Raw genomic sequence first — 26,214 nt, 5'->3', positions numbered from 1 at the left:
TCGTGGGTGAATACGCACTTCGTCAGATGCACGTAGAGGAAATTTCCAGGGGCAGGTATAAATATGCAGGCAAGCTAGAGATAATGAGGTAGTTCAATCAGGGAGGATGAGGCCCTGTTCTAGCAGTTGAGGTGTGAAAACCAAGGGAGGAGAAACTGGTTCTGTAATTGGCAAGCGATTGAATGGCTTGCCAATTACAGAACCAGTTTCTCCTCCCTTGGTTTTCACACCTCAACTGCTAGAACAGGGCCTCATCCTCCCTGATTGAACTACCTCATTATCTCTAGCTTGCCTGCATATTTATACCTGCCCCTGGAAATTTCCACTACATGCATCCTTAAGAAAATACAATGCTCTAAATAAAGCAATGGGAAAACAAGTCTTTTTGGCTGATATTTTTTATTTTTAATGAATGTATTTAGATTTGTGCAAACTAACTGGCGAGTATGAATGTTTCTTATATAAGACGGTTACTCACCTTTGTAACTGTTGTTCTTCGAGATGTGTTGCTCACATCCATTCCAGTTAGGTGTGCGCGCCGCGCGTGCACATTCGTCGGAAACTTTTTACCCTAGCAACTCCAGTGGGCCGGCAGGTCGCCCCCTGGAGTGGCGCCGCCATGGCGCCCAATATATATCCCTGCCGGCCCACCCGCTCCTCAGTTCCTTCTTGCCGGCGACTCCGACAGTGGGGAAGGAGGGCGGGTGTGGAATGGATGTGAGCAACACATCTCGAAGAACAACAGTTACAAAGGTGAGTAACCGTCTTTTCTTCTTCGAGTGATTGCTCACATCCATTCCAGTTAGGTGAATCCCAAGCCATACCTAGGCGGTGGGGTCGGAGCGAGAAGTCGCGGCATGGAGCACAGCAGATCCGAAGGCCGCATCCTCTCTAGACTGCTGGACCAGGGCGTAGTGGGAAGCAAAGGTGTGGACCGATGACCAGGTCGCTGCCCGACAGATTTCCTGGATGGGCACACGGGCAAGGAAAGCCAGCGACGACGCCTGCGCCCTGGTAGAATGCGCAGTCACACGGCCCGTAGGGACGTGGGCCAAGTCATAGCAGGTCCTGATGCAGGACGTTACCCAAGAGGATAACCTCTGGGAGGAGATAGGAAGCCCTTTCATGCGGTCCGCTACTGCCACGAAAAGCTGGGGGGATTTGCGGAAGGGCTTAGTCCTCTCCACGTAGAACGCGAGAGCCCTACGGACATCAAGCGAGTGGAGCTGCTGCTCCCTGCCTGAGGAGTGAGGTTTCGGGAAAAAAACCGGGAGGAATATCTCTTGGTTGACGTGGAAGGCTGAGACCACCTTGGGGAGAAAAGCAGGGTGTGGTCTCAGCTGCACCTTGTCCTTGTGGAAGACCGTATATGGGGGGTCTACCACAAGAGCCCGGAGTTCCGACACCCGTCTAGCTGAGGTGATAGCTACTAGAAAGGCCGTCTTCCAAGAGAGGTAAAGCAGGGAGCAAGTAGCTAACAGCTCAAAGGGGGGCCCCATGAGCCGGGACAACACCAGGTTAAGATCCCAGGTTGGAGCAGGGGGACGGACGTTAGGGTATAAACGTTCCAGCCCCTTAAGGAATCTAGACACCGTCGGGTGGGAAAAAACAGAGCGACCATCCGCACCCGGGTGAAAGGTGGAGATAGCTGCTAGGTGGACTCGTAACGACGATATGGCCAGACCTTGCCCTTTGAGGGACCAAATGTAGTCTAAGATGTCGGCTACTGAAACTTCCATAGGGCGGAGATTTTTCTCTACGCACCAAAAGGAGAAGCGCTTCCATTTGGCCAAATATGTCGCTCTTGTGGACGGCTTCCTGCTGCCCAAGAGCACCTCCCTCACCGGCGTGGAACAGCGCAGCTCAGAGCCAGTCAGCCACGCAGGAGCCACGCCGCTAGGTGCAGCGACTGCAGGTCCGGGTGACAGAGGGTCCCGTGCTCCTGGGTAATCAGGTCCGGATGAAGGGGCAGGGGAACTGGGTCGGCTATGGTCAGGTCCAGCAGCATGGGGTACCAGTGCTGTCTGGGCCATGCCGGGGCTACCATGATCACGTGAGCCCTGTCCCTGCGCACCTTCAGAAGGACCCTGTGGACCAACGGGAATGGGGGAAACGCATAGTACAGGTGGGTCGACCACTGGATGAGGAAGGCATCCGCTATCGACCCGGGCTCCCTGCCCTGAAAGGAGCAGAACGCTTGGCACTTCCTGTTCCCTTTGGACGCGAAGAGGTCCACCCGGGGATAACCCCACCTCCGGAAGATGGAGAGGGCGACGTCTGGGCGGAGGGACCACTCGTGTGACAGGAAGGATCTGCTCAATCGATCCGCCAGCGTGTTCCGTACTCCGGGGAGGAAGGAAGCCATGAGGTGAATGGAGTGGGCTACACAAAAGTCCCAGAGTCGTATCGCCTCGTGGCACAGGGAGGAGGATCTGGTGCCGCCCTGCTTGTTGATATAATACATGGTCGTCGTGTTGTCGGTGAACACCGCGACACAACGACCCTGGAGCTGATGACAGAACGTTTGACAAGCAAGACGGACCGCTCTCAACTCCCGCATGTTGATGTGTAGCCGCACCTCCTCCTGGGACCACAGGCCCTGCGTCCTCAGGGTCCCTGCGTGGGCCCCCCAGCCGAGATCTGAGGCATCTGTTGTTAGGGACACCGAGGGCTGAGATGGGTGGAAGGGGAGACCCGCACACAACACTGACTGGTCCAGCCACCAGTCGAGAGAATCTAAGACCCCCTGGGGGATCGTGATTAACATATCTAGTGGCTGTCTTGTCGGCCTGTAATGACCGATGAGCCACAGCTGGAGTGGTCTCATGCGGAGCCGAGCGTAATTGGTCACGAAAGTACAGGCCGCCATGTGGCCTAACAGGGTTAGACACGTCCTCACTGACGTCAAGGGGGCTGTCTGTAGCCGTTGCACGATGGCCGACAAGGCCTGGAACCGCTGCAATGGCAGCAAGGCCCTGCCCACAGTGGCGTCCAGGACGGCCCCGATGAATTCCACCCTTTGTGTGGGGGCCAGGGTGGACTTGTCTGTGTTCACCAAGAGGCCCAGAGCGGCGAACATGTCGGTGATCACACGGACATGGCTGCAGACTTGTTGGTGCGACGTGCCTCGAATCAACCAATCGTCCAGATACGGGAACACGTGGATACGACTGCGCCGAAGCTGCGCCACAACAACTGCCATGCATTTCGTAAACACTCTCGGGGCCGTGGACAAGCCAAATGGGAGGACTGCAAATTGGTAATGCAGAGACCCCACAAGGAAGCGAAGGAAACGTCTGTGGGGTGGCCAGATAGCAATGTGAAAATACGCGTCCTGCATGTCGAGGGCGGCGTACCAGTCTCCCGGATCCAGGGATGGGATAATGGTCCCCAAGGAAACCATGCGGAACTTCAACTTCACCAGGTACTTGTTGAGCTCTCGCAGGTCGAGGATGGGCCTGAGGCCTCCCTTGGCCTTGGGGATCAGAAAGTAGCGGGAATAAAACCCCTTGCCTTTCTCGTTCTCCGGCACCGCCTCTATAGCTCCTTTGCCGAGGAGCGTCTGCACCTCCTGCCGAAGGAATTGCTCGTGAGAGGGGTCCCTGAAGAGGGACGAGGAAGGGGGGCGGGGAGGAGGAAATGAAACAAACTGCAGGCGGTATCCCGACTGCACCGTGCGTAAGACCCAGCGGTCCGATGTTATTAGGGACCACGCCGGGAGGAAAAAAGAAAGGCGGTTGGAAAACGGGGGGAAAGGATCCAATGGGGAAACTGTTACTGCGCCCTCGGGCGCACCTTCAAAATGAAGGCTTGGGACCAGGCGGGGGCTTAGAGGAGCCTTGGTTTTGGCCCCTTTGGTTCCCCGAGTGCCTGCGCCTTCCGTTCCTGCCGCGGCGCCTGTTAAGGTCCTGCCGCTGGCGGAACTGGAGATACGGCCTGCGCTGTTGTTGCTGTTGCTGCGGCCGGAAGGGTCTGCGTTGCGTCACTGGAGTGTGCATCCCCAGTGACCTCATGATGACTCGGTTGTCTTTTAGACTCTTGAGTCTAGGGTCTGTCTTGTCCGAGAACAGCCCTTGGCCTTCAAAAGGAAGGTCCTGTATTGTGTGCTGGAGCTCCGGCGGAAGGCCGGAAACCTGCAGCCAGGAGAGGCGACGCATTGTTACACCCGACGCGAGGGTACGGGCAGCCGAATCCGCAGCGTCCAGAGAGGCTTGCAAGGACGTGCGTGCGACCTTCTTGCCTTCCTCTAAGATGGCCGCAAACTCCTGACGAGCATCTTGTGGCAACAGCTCCTTGAATTTGTCTGCTGCCACCCAGGAGTTAAAGGCGTATCTGCTTAACAGGGCCTGTTGGTTGGAGACCCTGAGTTGCAGCGCCCCAGCCGAGTACACCTTACGGCCGAGGAGATCCATCCGCCTGGCCTCCCTGGATTTGGGGGCTGGAGCCTCCTGACCATGACGCTCTTTATCATTGACGGATTGGACCACCAGGGAACACGGAGTCGGGTGTACGTGGAGGTACTCGTAGCCCTTAGAAGGAGCCATGTACTTCCTCTCGACGCCCTTCGCAGTGGGAGGAATGGAGGCCGGAGACTGCCAGATGGTGTTGGCGTTGGCCTGGATGGTCCGTATGAACGGCAGGGCGACCCTGGTGGGAGCGTCTGCCGAGAGGATGGTGACAATAGGGTCCTCTACCTCCGAGACCTCCTCGGCTTGTAGACTCAGGTTTTGGGCTACTCGCCGGAGGAGGTCCTGGTGCGCCCTGAGGTCCAGCGGGGGGGGGCTGTTGGAGGAGGTCCCAGCCACCGCTTCATCAGGGGAAGAAGATGAGGAGACCCCCGGCAAGAGGGTGTCTAAAGGGGGGTCTCCCTCGGCCCTCGCCTCTGCCTCAGGAGCCAAAGTGGAGTCCTGGTGCTTGGATCCTTCCTCCCCATCCGGGGAGGGAGGGGGGCGAGACAACGAGGCCTCAGGTGCCCTGCGCTCCGCAGTCGCCGGCCTAGCAGGGAGCTGTTGGGGGCCCTGGGCCTGATGATATGCCCAGGGTGTCCAGAAACCCCATTGCTGTGGGGCTGGGTCCTGCTGTGGAGGCTCGCTGAACAGCGCCGCCTGCCGGTCGGTGCCCAGCGCGTACCCACTGTCCGCCAGCGAAGACACGGACGGCTGCCTAGAGGGCCATGGCGGGGCGGACCCTGGATGGTAAGGGTCCGCGCGGGCCGGCACGGGCGATCGTCTCGGTGCCGGGGACCGGTGCCGGGAGTCGTAACGGTGCCGGGAGCAGGACCGAGTTCTGCCACGGTGCCGGGATCTGGATCGGTACCGGGCGCCGCTTCGGTGCCGGGATCGGGACCTGCCACCGGTTCGGTACCGGGAGGTCGACCGGGACCGGGACCTGCCACCAGCTCGGCGCCGGGAGGTCGACCGGTGCGGCGAACGTCTGGATCGGCTCCTGGACTCGCGGTGCCGGTAACGACGGCTGGAGTCTGACCGCGATCATCTCGGTGTCGACCGGCGCCGCGAGTGCGACCGGTACCGCTGAGGGGAGCGGTGCCGGGACTGCGAGCGGCGGCGGGATCTGGAGCGACCGTGACGTCGGGACCTGGAGCGAGAACGAGAGTCCCGGGACGGTGCCGACATCATAGGCTTGCCTCTGGACACGACCCGCACCGGAGGTACCGGGGGTGGTAGCTGAGTGGGCTCGGTCATGGCTATGAGGTCCCGTGCCGAGGCGAAGGTCTCTGGTGTAGATGGCACCACTATCTCGACCCCAGATGTCATGGGGGAGCTTGGCGGCACTGGACTCGACGGACCCGCCGGGCCCGGAGTCGACGGTGCCGGCGGCGCCGCGGCCGATGCTGAGGCCGGGCGCTCCACTCGGGTGTGCCTGGCCGGAGTAATGGACTTCGACGGCCTAGGCTCTGTCCCCGGTGCCGGAGAAGGTCGGTGCCGGGGAGTCTTCTCGGTGCCGGTGCGATCCGGTGCCGGCGCCGAGATCACGGCCTGCGAAGCCGCCGGGTCAAGTGCCGCCTCCATGAGGAGAGTCCGGAGCCTTTGATCCCTCTCCTTCTTAGTCCTTGGCTTAAAAGCCTTGCAGATGCGGCACTTGTCGGATCTATGCGATTCCCCCAGGCACTTCAGGCACGCGTCGTGGGGGTCGCTGGTGGGCATAGGCTTCTTGCAGGCCGCACACTGCTTGAAGCCCGGCGAACCAGGCATGAGCCCGGTGCCGGGTGCTGGGAAGGGCTAAGCCCCCGGCGAAAAACTATTTACAACTACTTAACACTTAACTACTACTATCTAACTTAACAGTCTAATTAACAACTACAATAGAGATAACGATAGAAAAACAAGGAGAGCTAGGGACGTGGAGGACAGCTATGCCGCGCTCCACAGTTCCAACGACCGACACGGCGGTAAGAAGGAACTGAGGAGCGGGTGGGCCGGCAGGGATATATATTGGGCGCCATGGCGGCGCCACTCCAGGGGGCGACCTGCCGGCCCACTGGAGTTGCTAGGGTAAAAAGTTTCCGACGAACGTGCACGCGCGGCGCGCACACCTAACTGGAATGGATGTGAGCAATCACTCGAAGAAGAACAATATGTTTTTAAAACCAATTCAGAAAATCACCCTGTTCAGGAGAACACTCAAAGATGTGGTTAACTTTAAGCATGTGTATAAATTCCACTGAAGTCAATGGAACTTCAATGGAGGCCTATGAGCAACAGAAGGAGATTAGGGAGTTCATGATCTTCAGAGCTGAAGAACTCTACACATTAGACATAAGAACAGTCATACTGGATCAGACCAAAGGTCCATCCAGCCCAGTATCCTGTCTACTGACAGTGGCCAATGCCAAGTTCCTCAGAGGGAGTGAACCTAACAGGTTCTTTCAAGTTTTCATTATGGAAGTTTTCATCTTTAAACAAACTGGTGCCTTTTGGGAATGTTTTGCCAAATGGAGAAATATCTGTGGTCCTGCTCCACAATTGATTTATGCCACAGCACTCCCTGTTTCATTTAATATTACAGTGTGAATGCTGCTTTTACTGTAGTGAATATACCACTACTGTCTTGGTGTTTGTTCTTTAGAAGTTGGGTTTGACTGTAGAAGTATTTCATGTATACACTTGGAAGCCAAATAGAAAAAATACTATTTGCTGAAATTGTATATGGGTGCTTCTGTGCATAATTTGTGTTTCGGAAATAAGATACAATATTATAATCCTTTAATCTGATTTGCAGAACCCATGGACAAAGTATAAAATAGGACAAAAAATCCTTTACAAAATATTTTGCAGAATCTCATCTATTTGTATAAAAAGGTCAAAGCTTGCCAAAGTTTCCTATTGCTCACGAATGGTTATTAACTGATAACTATGTAAAACCTAGGATATAAGAATGCCCACATTCTCAGTCTCCAGTTCCCAAGAGTCACTTATAGAGATAGTGAAGTACTTTTGGTACTCTTCTAATTAAATATTCTGAATTGTTTCATATATCACAGACACTACTCATAAGATATGACATTTTATGGAAATCTCTGACTCGTGCACATTATTAGTGATTATTAAAAATCTCTCTCTCTCTCTCTCTCTCTCACACACACACACACCTTAACAAACACAAAGGAAGGCATTGCCGCTGTCCTGAAGAGTTTACAGTCTAGGGTTTTACTGTTATCCAGGGAACTCCAACTGACTTCAATGACAGTTCCATGCTTGCGGAACTTGTTGAGTCAGGGCCTATATTAGACAATATCAACAAATGTAAGACGGGACACTGTGTGGCATTTATGTTAAAGGAGGGCATGAGGGTTACAGAAAATGTGTGGCAGAAAGCAAGTGTTCTCTTTGGAGTGGGAACAGTCTTTTTGTTCTGTGTTTGTACAGCATCTAGCCAGGGCAGCTCCAGGCCCCAGCATGCCAAGTGCGTGCTTGGGGCGGCAAGCCACGGGGGGCGCTCTGCTGGTGCCGTGAGGGCGGTAGGCAGACTTCCCTCGGCGGCATGCCTGCGGAGGGTCCGCTGGTCCCGCGGCTTTGGTGGATCTCCCACGGGCATGCCTGCGGAGGGTCCTCTGGTCTCATGGCTTTGGGAGGTCCGCTGAAGCCGCGGGACCAGCAGACCCTCTGCAGGCAAACCGTCGAAGGCAGTCTTCTTGGGGCAGCAAAAACCCTAGAGCTGCCCCTGGCACCTAGCACAATGGGGTCTTGGGCAAGGTCTACGGCTCCTAGACACTATGGTAATATATGTAATAACAATAATCATAAGTGTTGCTTGAAGAGCGTTTTAGGGAGTGATTTGAAAGACAAGGTGAGGTAGTTAGATGGGATGACAACACAGCGACTGTTCAGTGCATGGGGTCAGCACTGCCGAATGTGGCGTAAAGAGCAAGGAGACAGAGAGGAAAGATAGTCTTGTGAAGGTGCTGGACTGGGATTCAGAAGACCTGGATTCAATTCCTGGCTCTGCCATGGACTTCTGTGTGAATTTCCCAGGGCCTTAGTTCCCCATCTGTAAAATGAGGATAAAAATCCTTCTTTTCCTTTGCCAGACTTGTCTATTTAGACTAAATTATTTAGGAAAGGAATAATTTCTTACCATGTGTGTGTGTTCAGCACCTAGCACAATAGCAGCCCAAGTTCTGCTGGAGTCTTTAAGCTCCACTGTAACACTATTATTAATAATAATAAATGAAAAGGAGCATTAAGATGAAAGGTTGAGGGAGAGAACAAACAGCAGGAGGGGGAGTAATGGCATTTTATTTATTATTGATATTTTAATAAATATGTTTTTAAAACTTCAAATTAGCCATCAGTCCACTCTGATGAACAATCACTGCAAAGTTTCCGGGTCATACAGCTTCCAAAAGATAACGATATAGTGTTGTGTGGGTTATAACTGAGAGTTAGCAAAAAATTGTCCAACCTTGGAGTCAGCAGGACCTGCCATCATCACAGATTTGTCCACTGCTTCCTGGTTATGATAAACTTGTGACCTCTTCTAATGGCCCATGTGGTCAAAAAATCTGAATTTTATTTGGCTTTTTAATTAAAGCATTGGGATCAATATCAATTGATTTTTGTAACATCAGATAGGGGAGTTTTAGCTGAGCAATCTGACCAGAATATCTCAGCACAGATTTCTTAGATTCAAGCTATAGGTTGTTCTCTGATTCCAATTTTATATTTCTAGTGTACTTTTTTTTTTAACTAGGACTATTAACTAAAGCAATATAAGTTCAAGACATTATAACCTGAGAGTATTACTTCTTTTGCTTTGTTAACTTTTGGTCTTACGAAATACTAACGTTGCATTGTTAAGTATGTCTCCCTCTGGTGCAACACATTGTCTTCAGTTCAAACTTCTAAACAAACCAATTCTTACATTTTGTTATCTCATTTTTTAGATAATGCACCAAAATATAAAAATGTTTTAATCTAGTCTTCACTTTTGGGGCTCAATCCTGCAGTATTTAGTAAGAGGTTTGGGTGAATACTGACTGCAGGATCCGACCTTGAGAGATGCAGAAGTATGCCAATGTGATAGGTTTCTTTTATAAACCATGAGCTAGATCCTCAGCTGGTGTAAATCAGTGTAACTCTATTGTCTTGAATGGAGTCGTTGTTTTATGGATTTACACCAGGTAAGGGCCAAGCTCTATGTCAATTGTAATGAGTTTACAGGCATTTTCAAATGTCAAGCAGATCCTTAAAAATCTGTATTCCGCTTACAAACATATTTAAAACATATAGAGTACTTACCAAATCCTTTCCCATCATGGCCAATTTCAATTGAACGCAGTCTTCCTAAATATTTTGTCTTAATCCTGAATACGTCAGACTTCAAAATTGAAAAAGAGGCAGCTATTAAAATGTAATAAGTCAAACTCTGGAAAGTAGCATGCTTGCCCAGCTCAGTTTTGAGACCGTTCAAATGTAACCAAATGGAAGAAAACTAGATGGCTGACAATATAGATGCATTACTACTACTAATGTAGGTCTTTTGATTTAGGCTTTGTGTTGCTAGTTTTCCTTCAGTTTAACATGAAAGATGTACTACTTAAGTTATATTTGAATGATTCTTGCCCTTTTATTGGTTTTCACACACAAGAGAGATGTTTCTGCTTGGTACATGATGAATTGTCAACCAGATAAAGTAATAATAACTTTTATTATTTTTGGTTTATGATACACAAACATGCCTCTGAGAATATAAAGATAAGTGATTTTTATTCTGTTTACTGTCAGACCTCTCAAATGCTCCACATTTTGGTTCAAAATACGGGTTTGTTTCATATATCATAGGAAGGAGGAACAGCAACTTTTTTCATTAAGGCATTTCTCCGAGAAATCAAAAGGCAACCATGGCACGCATCTTCAGGGAATGCGGTTGGATTGCTCCAAGGTTTTCCATCGATCTGATCCCATGTCCCAGTGGACCATGACAGTTGGTGAATGTTACTAAATCTGCAGGTGCAACCAGATTCTCTCTCTCTTTGCTCCTTCTGCCTGTAGCAACAACTTTTCCCACCTCCACTAACCCTCTGCCCATGGAGGATGCTATATGGGTGAAGATCCACCAGAAGACATTGGCAGGCAGAATGGCCAGAGCTACTCAGGACAACTTAAGTGAAGAAGGTTTGGGATGGCTGGGAGTTCAGCTACAGAGTATAAGATAATGATTTAGGAATGGAGAGTAAAACACACCCAGACTAGACTCAGTCATCACCTGTCAAGAGTCATTAAGGAGAAAAACTGAGGAGGGAAGATCTTTTATTTCCTGTTTCATCAGAAGTGCCAAGGCCAGGTATGATCAGCATGACACCACCAAACAGTTCAAGGTAGCCTGTCTGGTGCACAACTGGATCTATGCTTACGCAGTATTTGCCAATGTAATGTGTTTAAAAAAAGGTGGTGAGGGGAGAGGGGGAATAATATTTTATTCATGTATTTGGTCATGATTCAGATACTTTGTGGCTATGACATGATATAGATTCTCAGCCTACTGTAGTCAAGCATCTGACAATGGCCTGGAGTAGGAGGACATCAGACTCTGACCAGAATGCATGCTGTCCTTTTATCTGGTTATGTGGCTGCACAATATTTGTGGCTGACAGGACTCTTTACAGTGTCAGGTTCCATGACGAATTTGAATGCTGGAATTTAATAGGGTAGTATACTTCCACCCAGCACGCAAATGCAAGTATGAGTGTTCCAGGTTTGCATAGCAGGAACACACACACACAAACACTTTGTATTTTATTTACGTGATGCCTGTAGAAAAGTGGGTTCATTCAGATGCCACAGCAATGAGCCTAAGAAACAGAAAGGCCCCAGAGGCACTTAGGACTTGTCAACACTACCGCATGGGGTTGATCTAAGATACCATGTTTTCACTGCAGTAAGTCAACAGCTGATGCTCTCCCGTTGACTCCGCTTGTGCTTCTCGTCCTGGTGGAGTACTGGAGTCGATGGGAGAGCGCTCGGTGGTCAATTTATTGTGTCTATAGTAGATGTGATAATTAACCCCCCGCTGGATCGATCGCTGCCTGCTGATCTGGTGGGTAGTATAGACATGCCCTTAGAGTCACTAGAAGTAAGAGATTCTCCACTTCTATTAGAACAGAAGTCCTGGAATAGCTACTGTATCACATGATCATTCTGGTGAGAAGGTTAAAATGTAGGATTTTGTTTGTTTTGGTGGTTTGATGAGATTTTTTTGGAGACTTTATCAAGGGTTTAAGATACAATTTCTAGCCAAACACTTAAAAATGGCTGGGGTCATGTCTCATGTAGTGACTTGGAAAACAACAGGAGGCTGCTGTTCCTTAAAAGTCCTGACCATGAATGACCTGTCCAATCTAGAGACAAACACATCACATAACAAACTCGGCAGTACTTACCTTTCCTCTTTCAAAAGGATCTTGATGTTCCAGTGGTTTAGTGAGCTGAACTAATTCAGATGAGTCCTCATCCCCAAATAAAATTACATGCACGCTGGCATCAGTTCCTGCTCCCTTCTTGTCACCAGTATACACTTTAATTATGTATTCTACCAGACTTTCCAGGGGGCTTTTTTCCTTATTTAAAGTGTGATCTATTTCATTTTTGAGTTTAACGCCTTCCCTGATAATAAAAGATACTGGGATTTCTCTCCTTATTTCAGGTTCATGAGCATCCAGAGAGAACACTCTGCAAGGCAAAACCATATACAATAATGTGAAACTGTAGTATATTTTAAGTTAGGAAAACATGAATTTCCATCTGAGTGCTAACGAGAGAATCTAGCATGGATATTTTTGCTAAATACCCAGAAATTAACATACTATGTAACAAAAGTCGCTTTTGATCAATTGCTTGATTGATGTTTTTAAGATTAGCTTAAAAAGACCAAGCTTACTCATTCACTTCAAATATGTAGACAGGTTCTTGTTTTAGTGCTTCCTTCAAATGTAAAGTTTTAACATCCAGTTTGCAGTCTAGAAACAGAAACAAAATAAAATTAAGATACTCAATTGTACAGCCAGAATTTATGTGGAATCTGGCAATGATATAGTTATAGCATTCTTATTATACTAAAAATATAGCTTATTAGTCAATCAAAATACAACTAAACTGCCTGCTTCACAAGTTTTGCACTATTATAGCTTCCCCTATTGAAATGGTCTAATTGCAGGATTTCCATTCTGAACGTCAACTTTCAAGTTTAGGACAAGATTGTTCTCTGATCCTAGGCAGATTTGCAAAGGCATCAGGCCCTCCCCGTCCCCTGGATGGGCTATGTAGGTCTGACTTTGAGCATGACTGGGTGGTGGTGTGGGGGAGCAGAAGCTGTGTATCTGATACTCTCCCTGCAGGTAGCGGTTGAGGAGAGCTCCCTGTACAACGGCTAGAGGTATTGGCCAGACAGGAGGAGTGAAATGAGCTGCATCCCCAGAAAGGATGTTACAACTTACTTCCCACTCAGCACAAAAGGGGAGAAGAGGAAGGATTGAGTCACAATTCCTTCCCAGGGCTCCTGCTGTGACACTGCAGCTACATAATTCCCATTATTCAGGCTGAGTTTATTGGCTCTAATTTACTTTTAATGATTAAAATATATTTTCCTCCCTTTGCCCTAGTTTGGTAAACTAGGAATCCTAACAGCTTTAATGATCTTAATAAGGCCACTAAGCACTTAGTCCAAGGATGATTTTATAAACGTAGTCCAAGGAAGATGATAAACTTGAGGGACCAATTTGACCACCCTTACTCATGGCAGTTATTACTTTACTACATGAGTAGTCCCTCTGAAATCAATGATAATACTATAAATCAGTAACGGTGGCAGAATCTGGTCATACTTAAGCTTGACACTGCCTCTCTGAAGTGTGTATTACAACACACAATTAACTGAGAGATTTCAAGCCTTTTGTGCAAGAGCACAGTGAGTCAATGGCTGTTAGGAACAAAACCCAAGAGTTCCCACAATCAGTTTACTGCTTAACTTCTAGACAGTCTGACTCCTTCATAATGAAAAATAAATTATACAGACAATTATGAAAAATAAAGTCTCCTGCTTTACCCCAGAATCTTGCATTGCCAGACAGTATTTTCAGACATGCTTGGAAAAATTTTATTTCTCTCATTTTGTCTGCTATCCTTTGGCACAGTTTTAGTGGGCACATTCAGTGATTTAGAAGTCAGTCAGTAATATGGATGCAACAACTACATTATTGAGATGGAATGCAAAACCAAAAAGTAGTTCGCTGCATTAGTAATCATGAATAATACCCTGCTCTCACATTGCATTTTTTCTTTCCTTGGGGAAGGAAATAGTTTACTTCCTTGATGCTATCAACTATGCGGTCTTTAGTTCCTTGGATTTTAGCTAGTCAAGACCTAGATCTTTGCCATGTCAGATTAGAACCTAACAACGGCCAGAAGAAATCACTATGGAACTGACCTCACAGTATGCGCACAGTAACCCATTAACTTCAATAGGAGTTTTTCCTGTGCAAGGTCTGCAGGACCAGGCTCATTGGATATCAGATGTATCTAGCAAAAAGTAACTTACTTGTTTTGCTGCTGACGGACAGGACAACTTTATGCAGTTCTCCCAGGTCAACAGCATCCATCTGAGCTGTAAATGACTGCAAAAACACATTATCCAATGATACAATTGTAAGATATATTCAATTCACTATATTATATAGGAAAAAAAGAAACAAAGATTACAAATAGAATATACATGAATGAACTTACGGGAAATTTTCAATAACTTTGAAATGAAAATACCTCATTGTCCTCTTCTTGCTGGGGATTCTGCAATGGCCAGCCAAGGATTCTGTCTCCTGTGTCACCATTGATTCCACACACACACAGCGTCACAAGTACTACATTCCTCTTGTTCAAAACATTGCTGGAAAACACTGTTACATGATATGTAATCACTGCAAGATCAAAAGGAGAGACATTATGTCACTACCACAAAACAACTTTCCATAGGTATTTAACATTGCAGCAACATACAGTCTGCTGACATAAGACAATTCAAAAATTGACAGAGATAACAAAAAGGTGAAGCAATCAAACTGTTTCCAACTTTTTTCTTGATGTTATTCTGCAACTCCCTTTGGCAAACATTAGCAATTGTCATAAACCCACAAATGAATGGTCTGCAACTTTTGGTTAAAACAATAGACATGTGAGTTTAATTTGCCTTTTAATGTGATTAAGGACAGCACCCACATTCTGGAATGAATAAATAGATCCTTTTTACCTGGGAAATACATAATGGGTCAAAAAAAGTCAATGACATTCAGGCTCCTAAGTCACTTAGGTGCTTTTGAAATTTTTACTGAATGTGTCCTGGGATTTAGATATAGTCAGTATGGACAGTACCTGAGTACACTTTAAACTGTTTGAAGTTTATGGACCAGATTCTTGACTAGTGTAAATTAACAAAGACCCATTGACATCAAAGTGGCTATGTCAAGTTACACCAGCTGAGGATTTGGCCCTATCCATTTACATTTTCTTAACAGAACTAAATTATATTAAAATACAGGATATTCAACTCTCTTCAACTTTCAGTCACACTGTTTGCTGCTGCTCCTGCACTACTGGAGAAGCAGATGCATCTTGTTCTTCCAAAAGGCTTTTGTAGGTGGGGGATAATAGCTCAGATTCATCAACCCCCTTCAGCCTGCTGGCACAGAGTGGCCACCTACATCCTTTGAAATGTGGATAAGACAAGAGGCTATCCAGGTTCAGGTTGACCAGCAAGCACGCGACTTCCTCTGACAGCCTCTATGTCTAGTGAACTGTGTGACAGACCCAGACCAGTGGGGTACAGGAGTCTGGTAGAGGGCAAATATACTGGTCACTGGATGAGAAGTTTTCTGTTCCCTGAGTGACCAGAGCAGGGGCTGCACTAGAGTAATCAGGAACCTGCTAGAACCAATTAAGACAGACAGGCTGATTAGATCACCTGCAGCCAATCAAGGCAGATTAATCAGGGCACCTGGCTTTAAAAAGGAGCTCACTCCAGTCAAGTGAGGAGGAGCCAGAGGAGAGGAAGTGTGTGTGAGGAGCTAGGAGCAAGAAGCACAAGGAGCTGAGAGTGAGAGGGTGTGCTGCTGGAGAACTAAGGAGTACAAGTGTTATCAGACACCAGGAGGAAGGTCCTATGGTGAGGATAAAGAAGGTGTTTGGAGGAGGCAATGGGGAAGTAGCCCAGGGAGTTGTAGCTGTCATGCAGCTGTTACAAGAGGCTCTATAGACAGCTGCAATCCACAGGGCCCTGGGCTGGAACCCGGAGTAGAGCGCGGGCCCAGGTTCCCCCCAAACCTCCCAACTCCTGATCAGACACAGGAGGAGTTGATCCAGACTGTGGGGAAGATCACTGAGGTGAGCAAATCTGCCAATAAGCGCAGGACCCACCAAGGTAGAGGAGGAACTTTGTCACAACTGTAAAACATGCAGGGTTCACTGTATGAACCAAACTTTGCACAGGTCACATTGATCTAGCCTCACACCTGGTATACAGGGGTCATCTTTAGTGGTGAGGAAGTAGCTCTTGTTCCATGCCTAATGGATAGCAGCATCGCCTCAGAAGAATATATCAGTGGTGTAGGATTTCATAATCCCATTTTATAACATGTATCCCTTTTAACAATAAAACATATAATTTAAACAATTTGAAATAACTGTAATATCTTCAAAGTGCAATTTAGCTGATGCTATACTTATGGTTTCAGAACGGCCATTTATCCTCATTAATTATTATTCGAAACAGTATTAATGTGATTAATTAATTAATTAGCAATGTGACAATTAGCCACTTTTGGGATTGGTCACCTTGGGTGCAGAAATACCCTGTGTACTTTCCCATCTCACTCACAGATCAAAGTGGTGGGAGGAGCACAGTTGGGTCTAAAATGGAAATCAAGAGTTGATGTTAACTATGGAGCTGTCCAACCATAAAATCTGTTATACTGGCAGGAAGGAAGAGAGAGCAAGAGACACAAAGAACATATGCAATAGAGAGGGGAGGAGCATGAGCAGAAAACAGCCTTCCAAGGGGAGCAGTGTGAGCAAAAAACCTAACTGGCTTCAAGACTGAGCTTGATACATTTATGGAGGGAATGGTATGATGAGACTGCCTACAATGGCATATAGCCAATCTGTGACTGCTAGTAGCAAATATCCCCAATGGCTGGTGATGGGACACTAGATGGGGAGGGCTCTGAGTCACTATAGAGAATTCTTGCCTGCTGTCTGGCTGCTGGGTCTTGCCCACGTGCTCAGGGTCCAACTGGCTGCCACATTTGGGGTCGGGAAGGAATTTTCCCTTGGGTCAGATTGTCAGAGACCCTGGCGTTATTTTTGCCTTTCTATGGAGCATGGGTCACTTGCAGTTTTAAACTAGTGTAAGTGATGGATTCTCTGTAACTTGAAGTCTTTAAATCATGATTTGAAGATACCAGTACCTCAGCCAGAGGTCAGACTAGATGAACATGATGGTCCCTTCTGGCCTTAAAGTTTATGAGTCTATGATTTAAAAATATGACAGAGATGCAGGGTTGTTTTGCACAATGAATTCTGTATAACTTTGTGCATCAAGGATCACTTTGAACTCCACATGTGCTACCTGCTGTGGCGCTGTTTAAAGCACTCTTGGACATAAAAAGGGAAAGACTTGAGGAGAAATGTGCTTCATGCTATACTAGCTCTCTGCTTCATTGTGATTACAAAATATATTTACAAATCCCTCCTTGCAGATTTCTGAGGCATATGCAGAAACAGATAAATACAAATGAGATGCAGTTCTTACCTGGAGAGTTATCAAATAATATGTTCTCAAAAGCAGGGCCTGATTTAGGCCCATTTAGCCGATTCCCAGGAATCGGGCCCCACGCCTAAGAGGGCCCCGCGCCGAGAGCCGGAGCCCCAGCCGGAGCACAGCAAGACGCCCTGCAGCCCTGCTCTCCCAGCTGGAGCCCTGGCTGGAGCGCGGCAAGCTGTCCTGCAGCCCCGCTCTCCCGGCTGGAGCCCCGGCAGGAGCGCGGCAAGCAGCCCTGCAGCCCCACTCTCCCGGCTGGAGCCTCAGCCAGAGCGCAGCAAGCCGCCCCGCAGCCCCGCTCTCCCGGCTGGAGCTCCGGGCCCTTTAAATAGCCCCCATAGCCCTGGGATAGCGGGGGGCTCTGGGGGCTATTTAAAGGGTCGGGGCTCCAGCTGCCTCCGCCACCCCGTCCTTTAAATAGCCGCCGGAGCCCCGCCGCCCCCATGTATTCTCCAGGGCTCTCGCTGCTATTTAAAAGGTCCGGGGCGGGGTAGAAGCAGGGGAGCCCTGGGCCCTTTAAATAACCCCCAGAGCCCTGGGATAGCAGGAGGCTTGGGGGCTATTTAAAGGGCCGGGGCTCCAGCTGCTTCTGCTGCACTCCTTGCCCTGCCCCCAGCCAGCTCTGCCCCCAGCCAGCTCTGCACTCCGTGCCCACAGCCAGCCCCTGCCAAACCCCCTGCCCTGTCTCCAGCCATTCCCTTCCACACACTCCTGTGGCCCTGCCCAAAGCCAGCCAACCCCCCCACACCCCTGCCCGCACCAGCCCTGCACACACTGCCCAGACCCAGCCCCAAACCCCCTGCCCTGTCTCCAGCCAACCCCGCTGCACTCCCCTGTCTGAAGCCAGCCAGTTCTGCACTCCTCTGTCTCCAGCCCTCCCAATCCCTGCTGCATCCCCCTGCAGCCCTGCCTGAAGCCAGCCCACCCCACACCCCCGTCTCCAGCCAGCCCTGCACCCCTTTCCCTGCCTGGAGCTAGACCCTACCTCCAGTCAGCCCCTGCCCTGCATCCAACCAGCCTCATGTCCACTGCTGCCCTGCAGTTCCCAGGGCAGTAACCCTGCACTCCTGCTTCGATGAGGGGGGCAGGGAGCAGCTGGGACCCACACATGTGCATACCCACAGGGCGTGGCAGGGACCAACACATGTGAAATGGCGGTCATTAATAAGCAATCAACAGCATATATGGTGCAATGTACATAATATATAATGGTATTATTTATATAGTTATGGAAAATAAATAATACATGGAAGAAATGAAAGGCTTTTTTTTACATTTTTTTTTTTTTTTAGTCATCCCTGCCAGGGCCCCGCCGAAAATGTTCGAATTGGGCCCCGCACTTCCTAAAGCTGGCCCGGCTCAAAAGAGAGTAGTAAATATTATACACACACAGAACATACACTATTTTATATAATAGTAATGATACTACCCTTTATGGCACATCAGAAGAGCTCAAAGTGCTTTACAAAGAAGGTTAGTATCTTTGTTTCAGATGGGGAAACCGAGGCACTGAGCAGTGACATGAGTTGCCAAGGGTCACCCAGCACACCAGAGGCAGAGCTGGGAACAGAACCAAAGTCTCCAAAGTTCCACTCCAGTGCTCTCTACTCATAATTCCACACTGACTGTGTGTGTGTGTATATATATATATATATACACACACTTGTGTGTTTTAGCGATCAGTCTCCTCCATGAAGCACACCTGAGTGCCTAGATATTTTTAATAACCATTTGGATTCTGTGTATAAAAGGTGAAAACAATTGACCTTATTCTGCTTTCCTGCTGAGAGCTCTGAGAAGTACGAAGTTTGATTCCAAATTATGACATTTAAGCGTTTAGTGCTAGCCAAAGCATTCAAGAAAAAGAACAGATGATCATACTGAGATTACTCACTTAAAGTTAGGCATGTCTCTGAGCACTTTGCTGAATCATGGGCATAAGGGTGAATAAGGTCAATGGAAGAACTAGTATTGAGTTTAATAGGGCTTTGAATCAGGTCCTTAGTGAGCATACTTGGGGTCTACACTTAAATGAATGGATGCTCTTTTGAGTAGGAACTAAATACAAACTGATTAATGTTAAATAAAAAATTATTTGGCCTGTTTGTTTTGCCAAGGGAATATTCTGATAAATACTAAATCTGAGGAAGAGCTCTGTGTAGCTCAAAAGGTTGTATCTTCTACCAATAGAAGTTAGTTCAATAAAATATACTACATCACCTACCTGTGTCTCTGGGACCAACATGGCTACAACAACATGGCTATCCTGGGACCAACATGGCTACTACAACACTGCAAACATTAGATTTCATGTCATTTGGGACTGTACAGGTACTTACTATCTCACTTGTAAAAATATGAAAGGGTGGAAAGACTGTTTCAGATTAAAAGATCCCTTCTGCTTTGCTAAAACAAAGATGGTGTTCATAAGACAAATTTTGAGCTAATTTTTAACAAGCATAATTATTTGGACTGTACAGACATAAGAAAAATAAAATCACTTGTTAGAAGGTGAGCTATAGTAAGTAGTGTTGTTAGCACCAGCAGCAGCAGAACAAACAGAGCAGAAACAAAGAAACATTTCCTAATGCTGTTCTATATGACTCATAATGTTCATAGGCAATACATAAAAATATATTTCCACTGCACACTTTATGGTACGGATAGGGTGACTAGATGTCCTGATAAAATCAGGACTGTCCTGATTTTGAGGCGTTTGTCCCGCATCCCGACCACAGTATGGTCGGGATGCTATTTGTCCCGATATTTTGTTTCCTGGTCTTCAGTGGCAATTCAGCGGAGAGTCCTTCAGTCGTGGATGGTCTTCGGCGGTGTTTCGGTGGTGAGTGCTTCTGTGTTTGGCAGCAAGGTTTATTACCCGCTGCCGAAATACCGCCAAAGACCGTCCGCGACTGAAGGACTCTCCGATGAATTGCCACCGAACTCCTGGACGAGTGAGTGTAAAAAAAAAAAAAAAAAAAAAAAAAAAAGTTCCCCCCTGCAGCAGTCTCGATATTTTCCCCTTAACATCTGGTCACCCTAGCTACAGAAATTAAGAGACATTAATAATGTTTTCCCTAATAGATATATTTTGAAGTCTGATCTAGATTTTATTAAATGTTAAATGAAGACAATAAAATATCCTACTTTGACAAAGATTTCAGTTGTATTATTAGAACTTGTTAACCTTCTGGACCATTCTATCTCTTTAATATAGATTTATACCTACCAGAAAGTGCTGCTTTTAATGGCCACTCTACAGGGACCTCAATCCATCTGTCTCCATTAAGAGAAGAAGAAAGTGTTTTATTTATAGAGAGACTAAAGGTATCCAGGGTTGCTGTGTTCTGCATTTTAAAGTGATGAAGAGACAACTGGGATGTGTTATTTCCCAAACTCTGAAGCCCAAATCTCACTTTATAAAGCATCCCTAAGTCAGATGGGAAATGTACCTAGGGAGTAACAAAGAAAAAAGTTAACATCCAGAATGATTTAAAAAAAAAAAAAAGAGTGGGATTTTCCAAAGTGCTCAGCATTGGCTTAATTCTGCTCCCACTGAAGTCAATGGCAACACCCACGTTAAGTTCAAAGGCAGCAGAGATCTCATATTTACCCTTTAGTGGTAAGGTAACCATACATCCTGTTTTGGCCAGGACAGTCCCCTTTTTAAGCCCTGTCCTGACTTTTTTGGCAAAACGGACAAATGCCCACTTTTGTCAGAAAAATGGGGTGCGGAGGAACATGCGGTGGGGAGGGGGGTGAGTGGAGATGCCAGCCCCATGCAGGGGTGAGGTTGGGCTAGAGGTGGAGGGAGGAAGGATTCCAGTCCACCAGCAGGGTTAGAGTGACCAGTGCCAGCCTCAAGCAAGGGGCCAGCGGGGTTAGAGTTACCAGTGGCAGCTGGGGGGCGCCTTTGGTGAGCAGCTGGGGCCAGCCACATGGGTGGGAGGCTTGGAGCCGGCCCTGCACGGTGTCTAGTTTTCCCTTTGGGAAATATGGTCAACCTATTTAGTGGTGTTCCTTATATGCTAATAAGAAATCAGTGAAGACTCAAATTTAAATTACATATTGTACTGTCTATTAAATGTAAATGTTTAATGTTCACACAAATTGCTTGGATATGCATAATTAATTTTGAGTAATTGTTGACAAAGAATATGCTTTATAACCATGAGTTCTGAGAGTATAAAAGAAACACAAATTAATTATGGTATTCAAGTTAAAGGTCCAATTCTGTTCTTCTTGAATATGCAAAGGGATGCCAAATTGTTATGAAGGTGGGATATTACAGTCCCTATTTGCTGATCTCTATATAAAAGCAAATTCAGAAGAGAGGCTAAAAAGGTAGGGAAATGTATATATATTTTTACATCAGATGTTACTTGATCCTCAGCTTGATGGCACACTTTGTTTGCCATGGAAATTGGGTTTGACTTGCCATTGCTTCCATAAAACACCATGACCAAGTTAGAAATATTCTTCACTGACTTTTCAAATTCTTCTGTTGTTTCTTCACAGAGTTTTGTGAAATAAATTCTCCATGTGCCTTCTGAACAAATGAAATAAGGAATGTGATGAAGGAAAGACAGATTATAAATACATTTTTTCTTTTAAATGTTCACTAAGATAGCCAAAATAAAATTTATAACAGGTTCATTTATTTTCATTTTAATTGGGTATCAAAATTATTTAACTGTACTTTGACCCTAATATGCAGGTATATTTTTATTTCTTAATATTACATAGAGGATAAAACTGCCAGTACTGGTAAACATAATTATAAGTTTGTGATGAAAAAGCTCCCATATAATCATTTTTTAAACTAGTGAATACAATATTAGGTCTAGGGCATCAGATCTACCTGATTTCATTTGCTGTTTTTTTAACGGCAAGACAGCTGTGTTCCTCCTCTCCTGAATTTCTATTTGAAAGAAGATTGAAAACCAAATTAATGCTTTTGTAAAACAGTGTCTAAATTATAATGAATGTCTGTATTCATCTATGGTGAAGCAGTTGACTGAGCACTGTATCAGTGAGATTAAAGATTTGGCTAGGAAGAGTACAATGAGATTTTCTACTCCAGCATCTGTTTTGTATAATGAACTGGGTCCAAAACAAACACAATATTATAAATGGTTGTGATCCAGATAAAATATTTTTTTTAATTTTACAATCATTTATACTTTGTTTATACAAATTCTGCTACCAGGGATTTGGGTGTGTCTGCACAGATTAGATATTTTTAAGTTGATCTAACAGACTAATTCTGCTCCCACTGATATCAACTCTCATTAAGATCCATAGAAATGGATTGGACCAGAAGTCATAATTAGAGATAAAGGCCTGAACCGAAGTTCACTGAAGTCAATGGAAAGCCTCCTACTGATGTCAATAGGCTTTGGATCAGGCTATAATTGCATCAATATTTTCTTCTATGAAACCAAGGAAAGACATTTGTGTTCCTATAGAAGTTCAACAATATTCATTCCATGACTCCATTTATAACATTATGTGATTTTGAAGATACTAATTTATTCCTTATATATTTTTCCAAGAATGTTTCAATTTTTTTTCAGAGCAAAGTTCAAGCAGCTCGTATATTATTGGCTTTTATAAAGATAACATTTTGTTTCCTTATTATTTCGGAAGGCTGGAGGATTAGGGATGATGAAACAAAGGAAATACATTGTAACAGTACTCTGTTTGGCTACAACACATTAATAATAGCCTTTGGGACAAATTCTGCTATGGCCAATGCAGCTGTGGTGAGCAGTCACGCCCTGTTGTGGCTTCTGCTACAGTACTACTGTCAGCGAGGACAAAATATTTCATTGTAGACTAAGGGACCATTTATGGAGTGTATTTTACTACTTTTCTGAACCAGAGCATAATATGACTCAACTTGTCTCTGGCTAGAGATTGCTGTTGACTGCAGCATACATGCTGGCTAGACACACCTCCAACATATCGTATTCTATATCATGAGAATGTGCTGTATGTTAGACAGCCATCTTGAATACTATGGAGACATTCTCCTCCACTGCTTGAATGCAGTGGGGCAAACTATCTAAACTGATCCTTCTTGCTTGGCAAAACAGCAGAGGGCAGGATTTAAACATCATGGGAATGTAGGCAGCCACCTTTAAAAACATTATCCTGTCATAAGGGACAAAATAGAAGTGGTACTTGGAGAGACAGCAAGATACACAGAGTGGGCCAGATTTTGTTCTCATTTGCCTCAGTATAAATCTGGACTAACAGAGGAAAAATTAGCACCCTGTAAAATACTGGATTATCAAACAGGACTAAAACTGAACAGTTTCAGAGATTGTAGTTCCTACTTAATTACAACGAGATACTAAAGTATCTGATACTATAACTTGTTATGGAAACAGAAAATGTAGCTGCATTTAGCAGTTTGGAATTAGTTTCTTAGTAAATAATATATTTCTAAAATAATATTTACCTGTAGCTTTTAGAGTTACTGAGGCAGATTTTTTCCCATCTTTTAGCCATATTTGAGCCATAAACAGTGTCTTTGTCCCAGCAAATGTTGGCTCGTGCACAATAATCTTCTCTAGCTGCCAGTCAGAGCCTTTTCCTTTATCTACAACCAACTCCTGCAGAGACCCAACATCTACTGCTTCCACCCGGAAAACATCCACCTGAAATAGGCAAAGTCAACAAATAAAAGAGTATGGAACCAGAACTGCCAATGTGAACTACAGTGAAGCAGAACAGTGAGCCAGGTGAAAATGAGAGGAGGCTGAGGCACAGCATTTTCAGGATAATTCAGTAAAATACAAACAGAATCAGAGATGACAGGGCTTAAAAAAGCCAAACTCATGCAAGGAGCAAGAGCCGCACATGCATTTTCTCTAATCTACTGCTAAAACACCTCCACTTTTCTAGGCACATCATTTGGATGCCTAATATCCCTTATGGGTAAGATTTTCTCCTCAAACTTCTAACAATGTTTTCTAGAGGTGCAATTTAAAAAAAAATGTCTAGCTGTGTGCAAAATGCACCCCAAGTTTCACACTGTGGAGAAGAAAAGGTAGGGCTGGGGGATAGGAGTAGTGGCAATAAAGGCCTTTGAGGTGGGGTTATCTTTCCCAGGAAGGAAAGCTTATTCAGCTTGTAGTAACTGGAGTTCTTTGAGATGTATTGCTCCTATTTGTGGTGCACTATTAGCTTGTGCATAGGCTTCATGTGACCAGGACTGAAGAATTTTTCGTAGTAGTGAGCATTTGGTCCACATATGCACCCCCACTCTCCTTGTGCTCACACCAAGGGTGCAAAGGGGGCTGCCAGACCTCCACCATTTCAGTTCCTTTTTCTCCACTAGGCCACACTAAGGGAACAGAGGCAGTGGAAAAGGAGGATAGGTAGTGCACTAGACATAGGGATAATGCATCTCAAACAACTTTACTTACTACAAAAAGTGCAACCTTTCCTTCTTCTTCAAGTGCTCATCCCCATGTGTAGTGCACTTCAAATGATTCACAAGCAGCGTCCATCCTGAGAAGGGGGGTGCCTGGAATTCTATATCACTACAGATTGCAGAACTGCCCTGCCCAGGAAGGCATAAAAGGCATCTGCATGTACCAGTGCATAGCATCTGGTGAAGGTGTGCACGAAGCCTCAGGCTGCTGCTCTTCAGAGATTAACAATAGGTACATCCTTAAAGGGGACTCCTGAGACTGCCTGGGCTCTCATTGAGTGTGCCCTCACATTATGCCACCAGGGACATTGTTCAGCTTGTAGCAGAGAACAAGGAGAACAGCTCGAGATTCACTGACAGCATCTAGGAGGAAACGGTCTCTCCCTTCATCCTCTCTGGGAATGAGATGAGTGTATGTCACTTCTGAAATTATTTTGTAGGAAGAAGGCCACTTCTGAAATTATTTTGTAGGAAGAAGGCAAGGGCCCTACGCATATCCAAGGAGTGGCACATCACCTCCTCCCTATTAGCCTGTGGTTTCAGATAGAACACAGGTAAATGGGTGCTTTAGTTGAGGTGCAAGTCCGACACTACATTAAGGATGAACTTTGGGTGCAGCCTCATGGAGCTTTATCCTTGTGGAGGATCCTGGGAGGCAGGGAGTCTGCCGTGATCAACCCTAGCTCCTCTACCCTTCTGGCCAATATGATTGTGATCAGGAATGCCTTCACAGAAAGGTGCTGCAGTGAGCAGTTCAAGACAGCCTTCCTCCATCTCCACCAGAGCAGACAAAATCAAGTCCCAACCAGGTGTAGGCTTCACCACTGGAAGGAAGACTCTAACTAGTCCCTTCAGGAACCAGAATGTGACTGGATGTGAGAACATAGAGTAGGTGGCTACCAGCAAATGAAATGCACTGATAGACATCAGGGGAACCCAGAGGGAGCTGAGAGGCAGCCCCTCTCACTTCAGGGATAATAGGTCATCCAGCTTCTTTGGCACCCCAACCACAAAAGGGGGAATTCCCTGTTGATCACACCAGATCTCAAATCTCTTCCACTTTGCAAAGTAGCACCTTCTGGTAGAGTCCATCCTGCTGATGTTCAGTATGCCCTATGCATCTGCTGAGCCAGCCATCTCTTAGGTTTGACATTCATCCAAATATCATGACTTCAGGCAAAGTGTGAACAGACTGCGGTGGTGAATCTGTAACTCATCCTGAGTCAAGAGATCTCATACCAGGGGAAGACAAAGAGGAAGCCAGGCTGACAGGTGTAACAATGCAGAGTACCAGAACTGATGGGCCCAATCTGGTGTTGTGAAAATCACCTGTACTTCATCTTGTCTGACTGTCCTTAATACTCTTGATAACAGAGAGATCAGGAGAAATGTCTAGCTCAGGCTTCTGACCATCATATGAGGAAAGCATCACCCAGAGATCCTGGCTG

At 46.3% G+C, this 26,214-nt stretch overlaps 1 protein-coding gene across 7 annotated transcripts in view; it reads right to left on the bottom strand.

Moving 5' to 3' along the window:
- The window catches only part of RP1 (RP1 axonemal microtubule associated), a 320,592-nt gene that overhangs the window by 3,522 nt on the left and 290,856 nt on the right, over positions 1 to 26,214 (bottom strand). For all 7 annotated transcript variants that reach the window (XM_050938879.1, XM_050938878.1, XM_050938875.1 and 4 more), the window contains 9 exons: positions 23,789 to 23,987; positions 22,184 to 22,243; positions 21,693 to 21,871; positions 20,552 to 20,774; positions 14,274 to 14,428; positions 14,053 to 14,128; positions 12,397 to 12,475; positions 11,900 to 12,188; positions 9,759 to 9,837 (listed from right to left, as the gene is read on the bottom strand). In XM_050938879.1, coding sequence (XP_050794836.1) covers positions 9,759 to 9,837; positions 11,900 to 12,188; positions 12,397 to 12,475; positions 14,053 to 14,128; positions 14,274 to 14,428; positions 20,552 to 20,774; positions 21,693 to 21,871; positions 22,184 to 22,243; positions 23,789 to 23,987 — 1,339 coding nt within the window. The remainder of the gene's footprint in view (positions 1 to 9,758; positions 9,838 to 11,899; positions 12,189 to 12,396; positions 12,476 to 14,052; positions 14,129 to 14,273; positions 14,429 to 20,551; positions 20,775 to 21,692; positions 21,872 to 22,183; positions 22,244 to 23,788; positions 23,988 to 26,214) is intronic.

The sequence above is a fragment of the Gopherus flavomarginatus genome, chromosome 2 (assembly GCF_025201925.1).
Source record: "Gopherus flavomarginatus isolate rGopFla2 chromosome 2, rGopFla2.mat.asm, whole genome shotgun sequence".
Taxonomy (NCBI): domain Eukaryota; kingdom Metazoa; phylum Chordata; order Testudines; family Testudinidae; genus Gopherus; species Gopherus flavomarginatus.
This window is presented reverse-complemented; position numbering and strand designations above follow the sequence as displayed.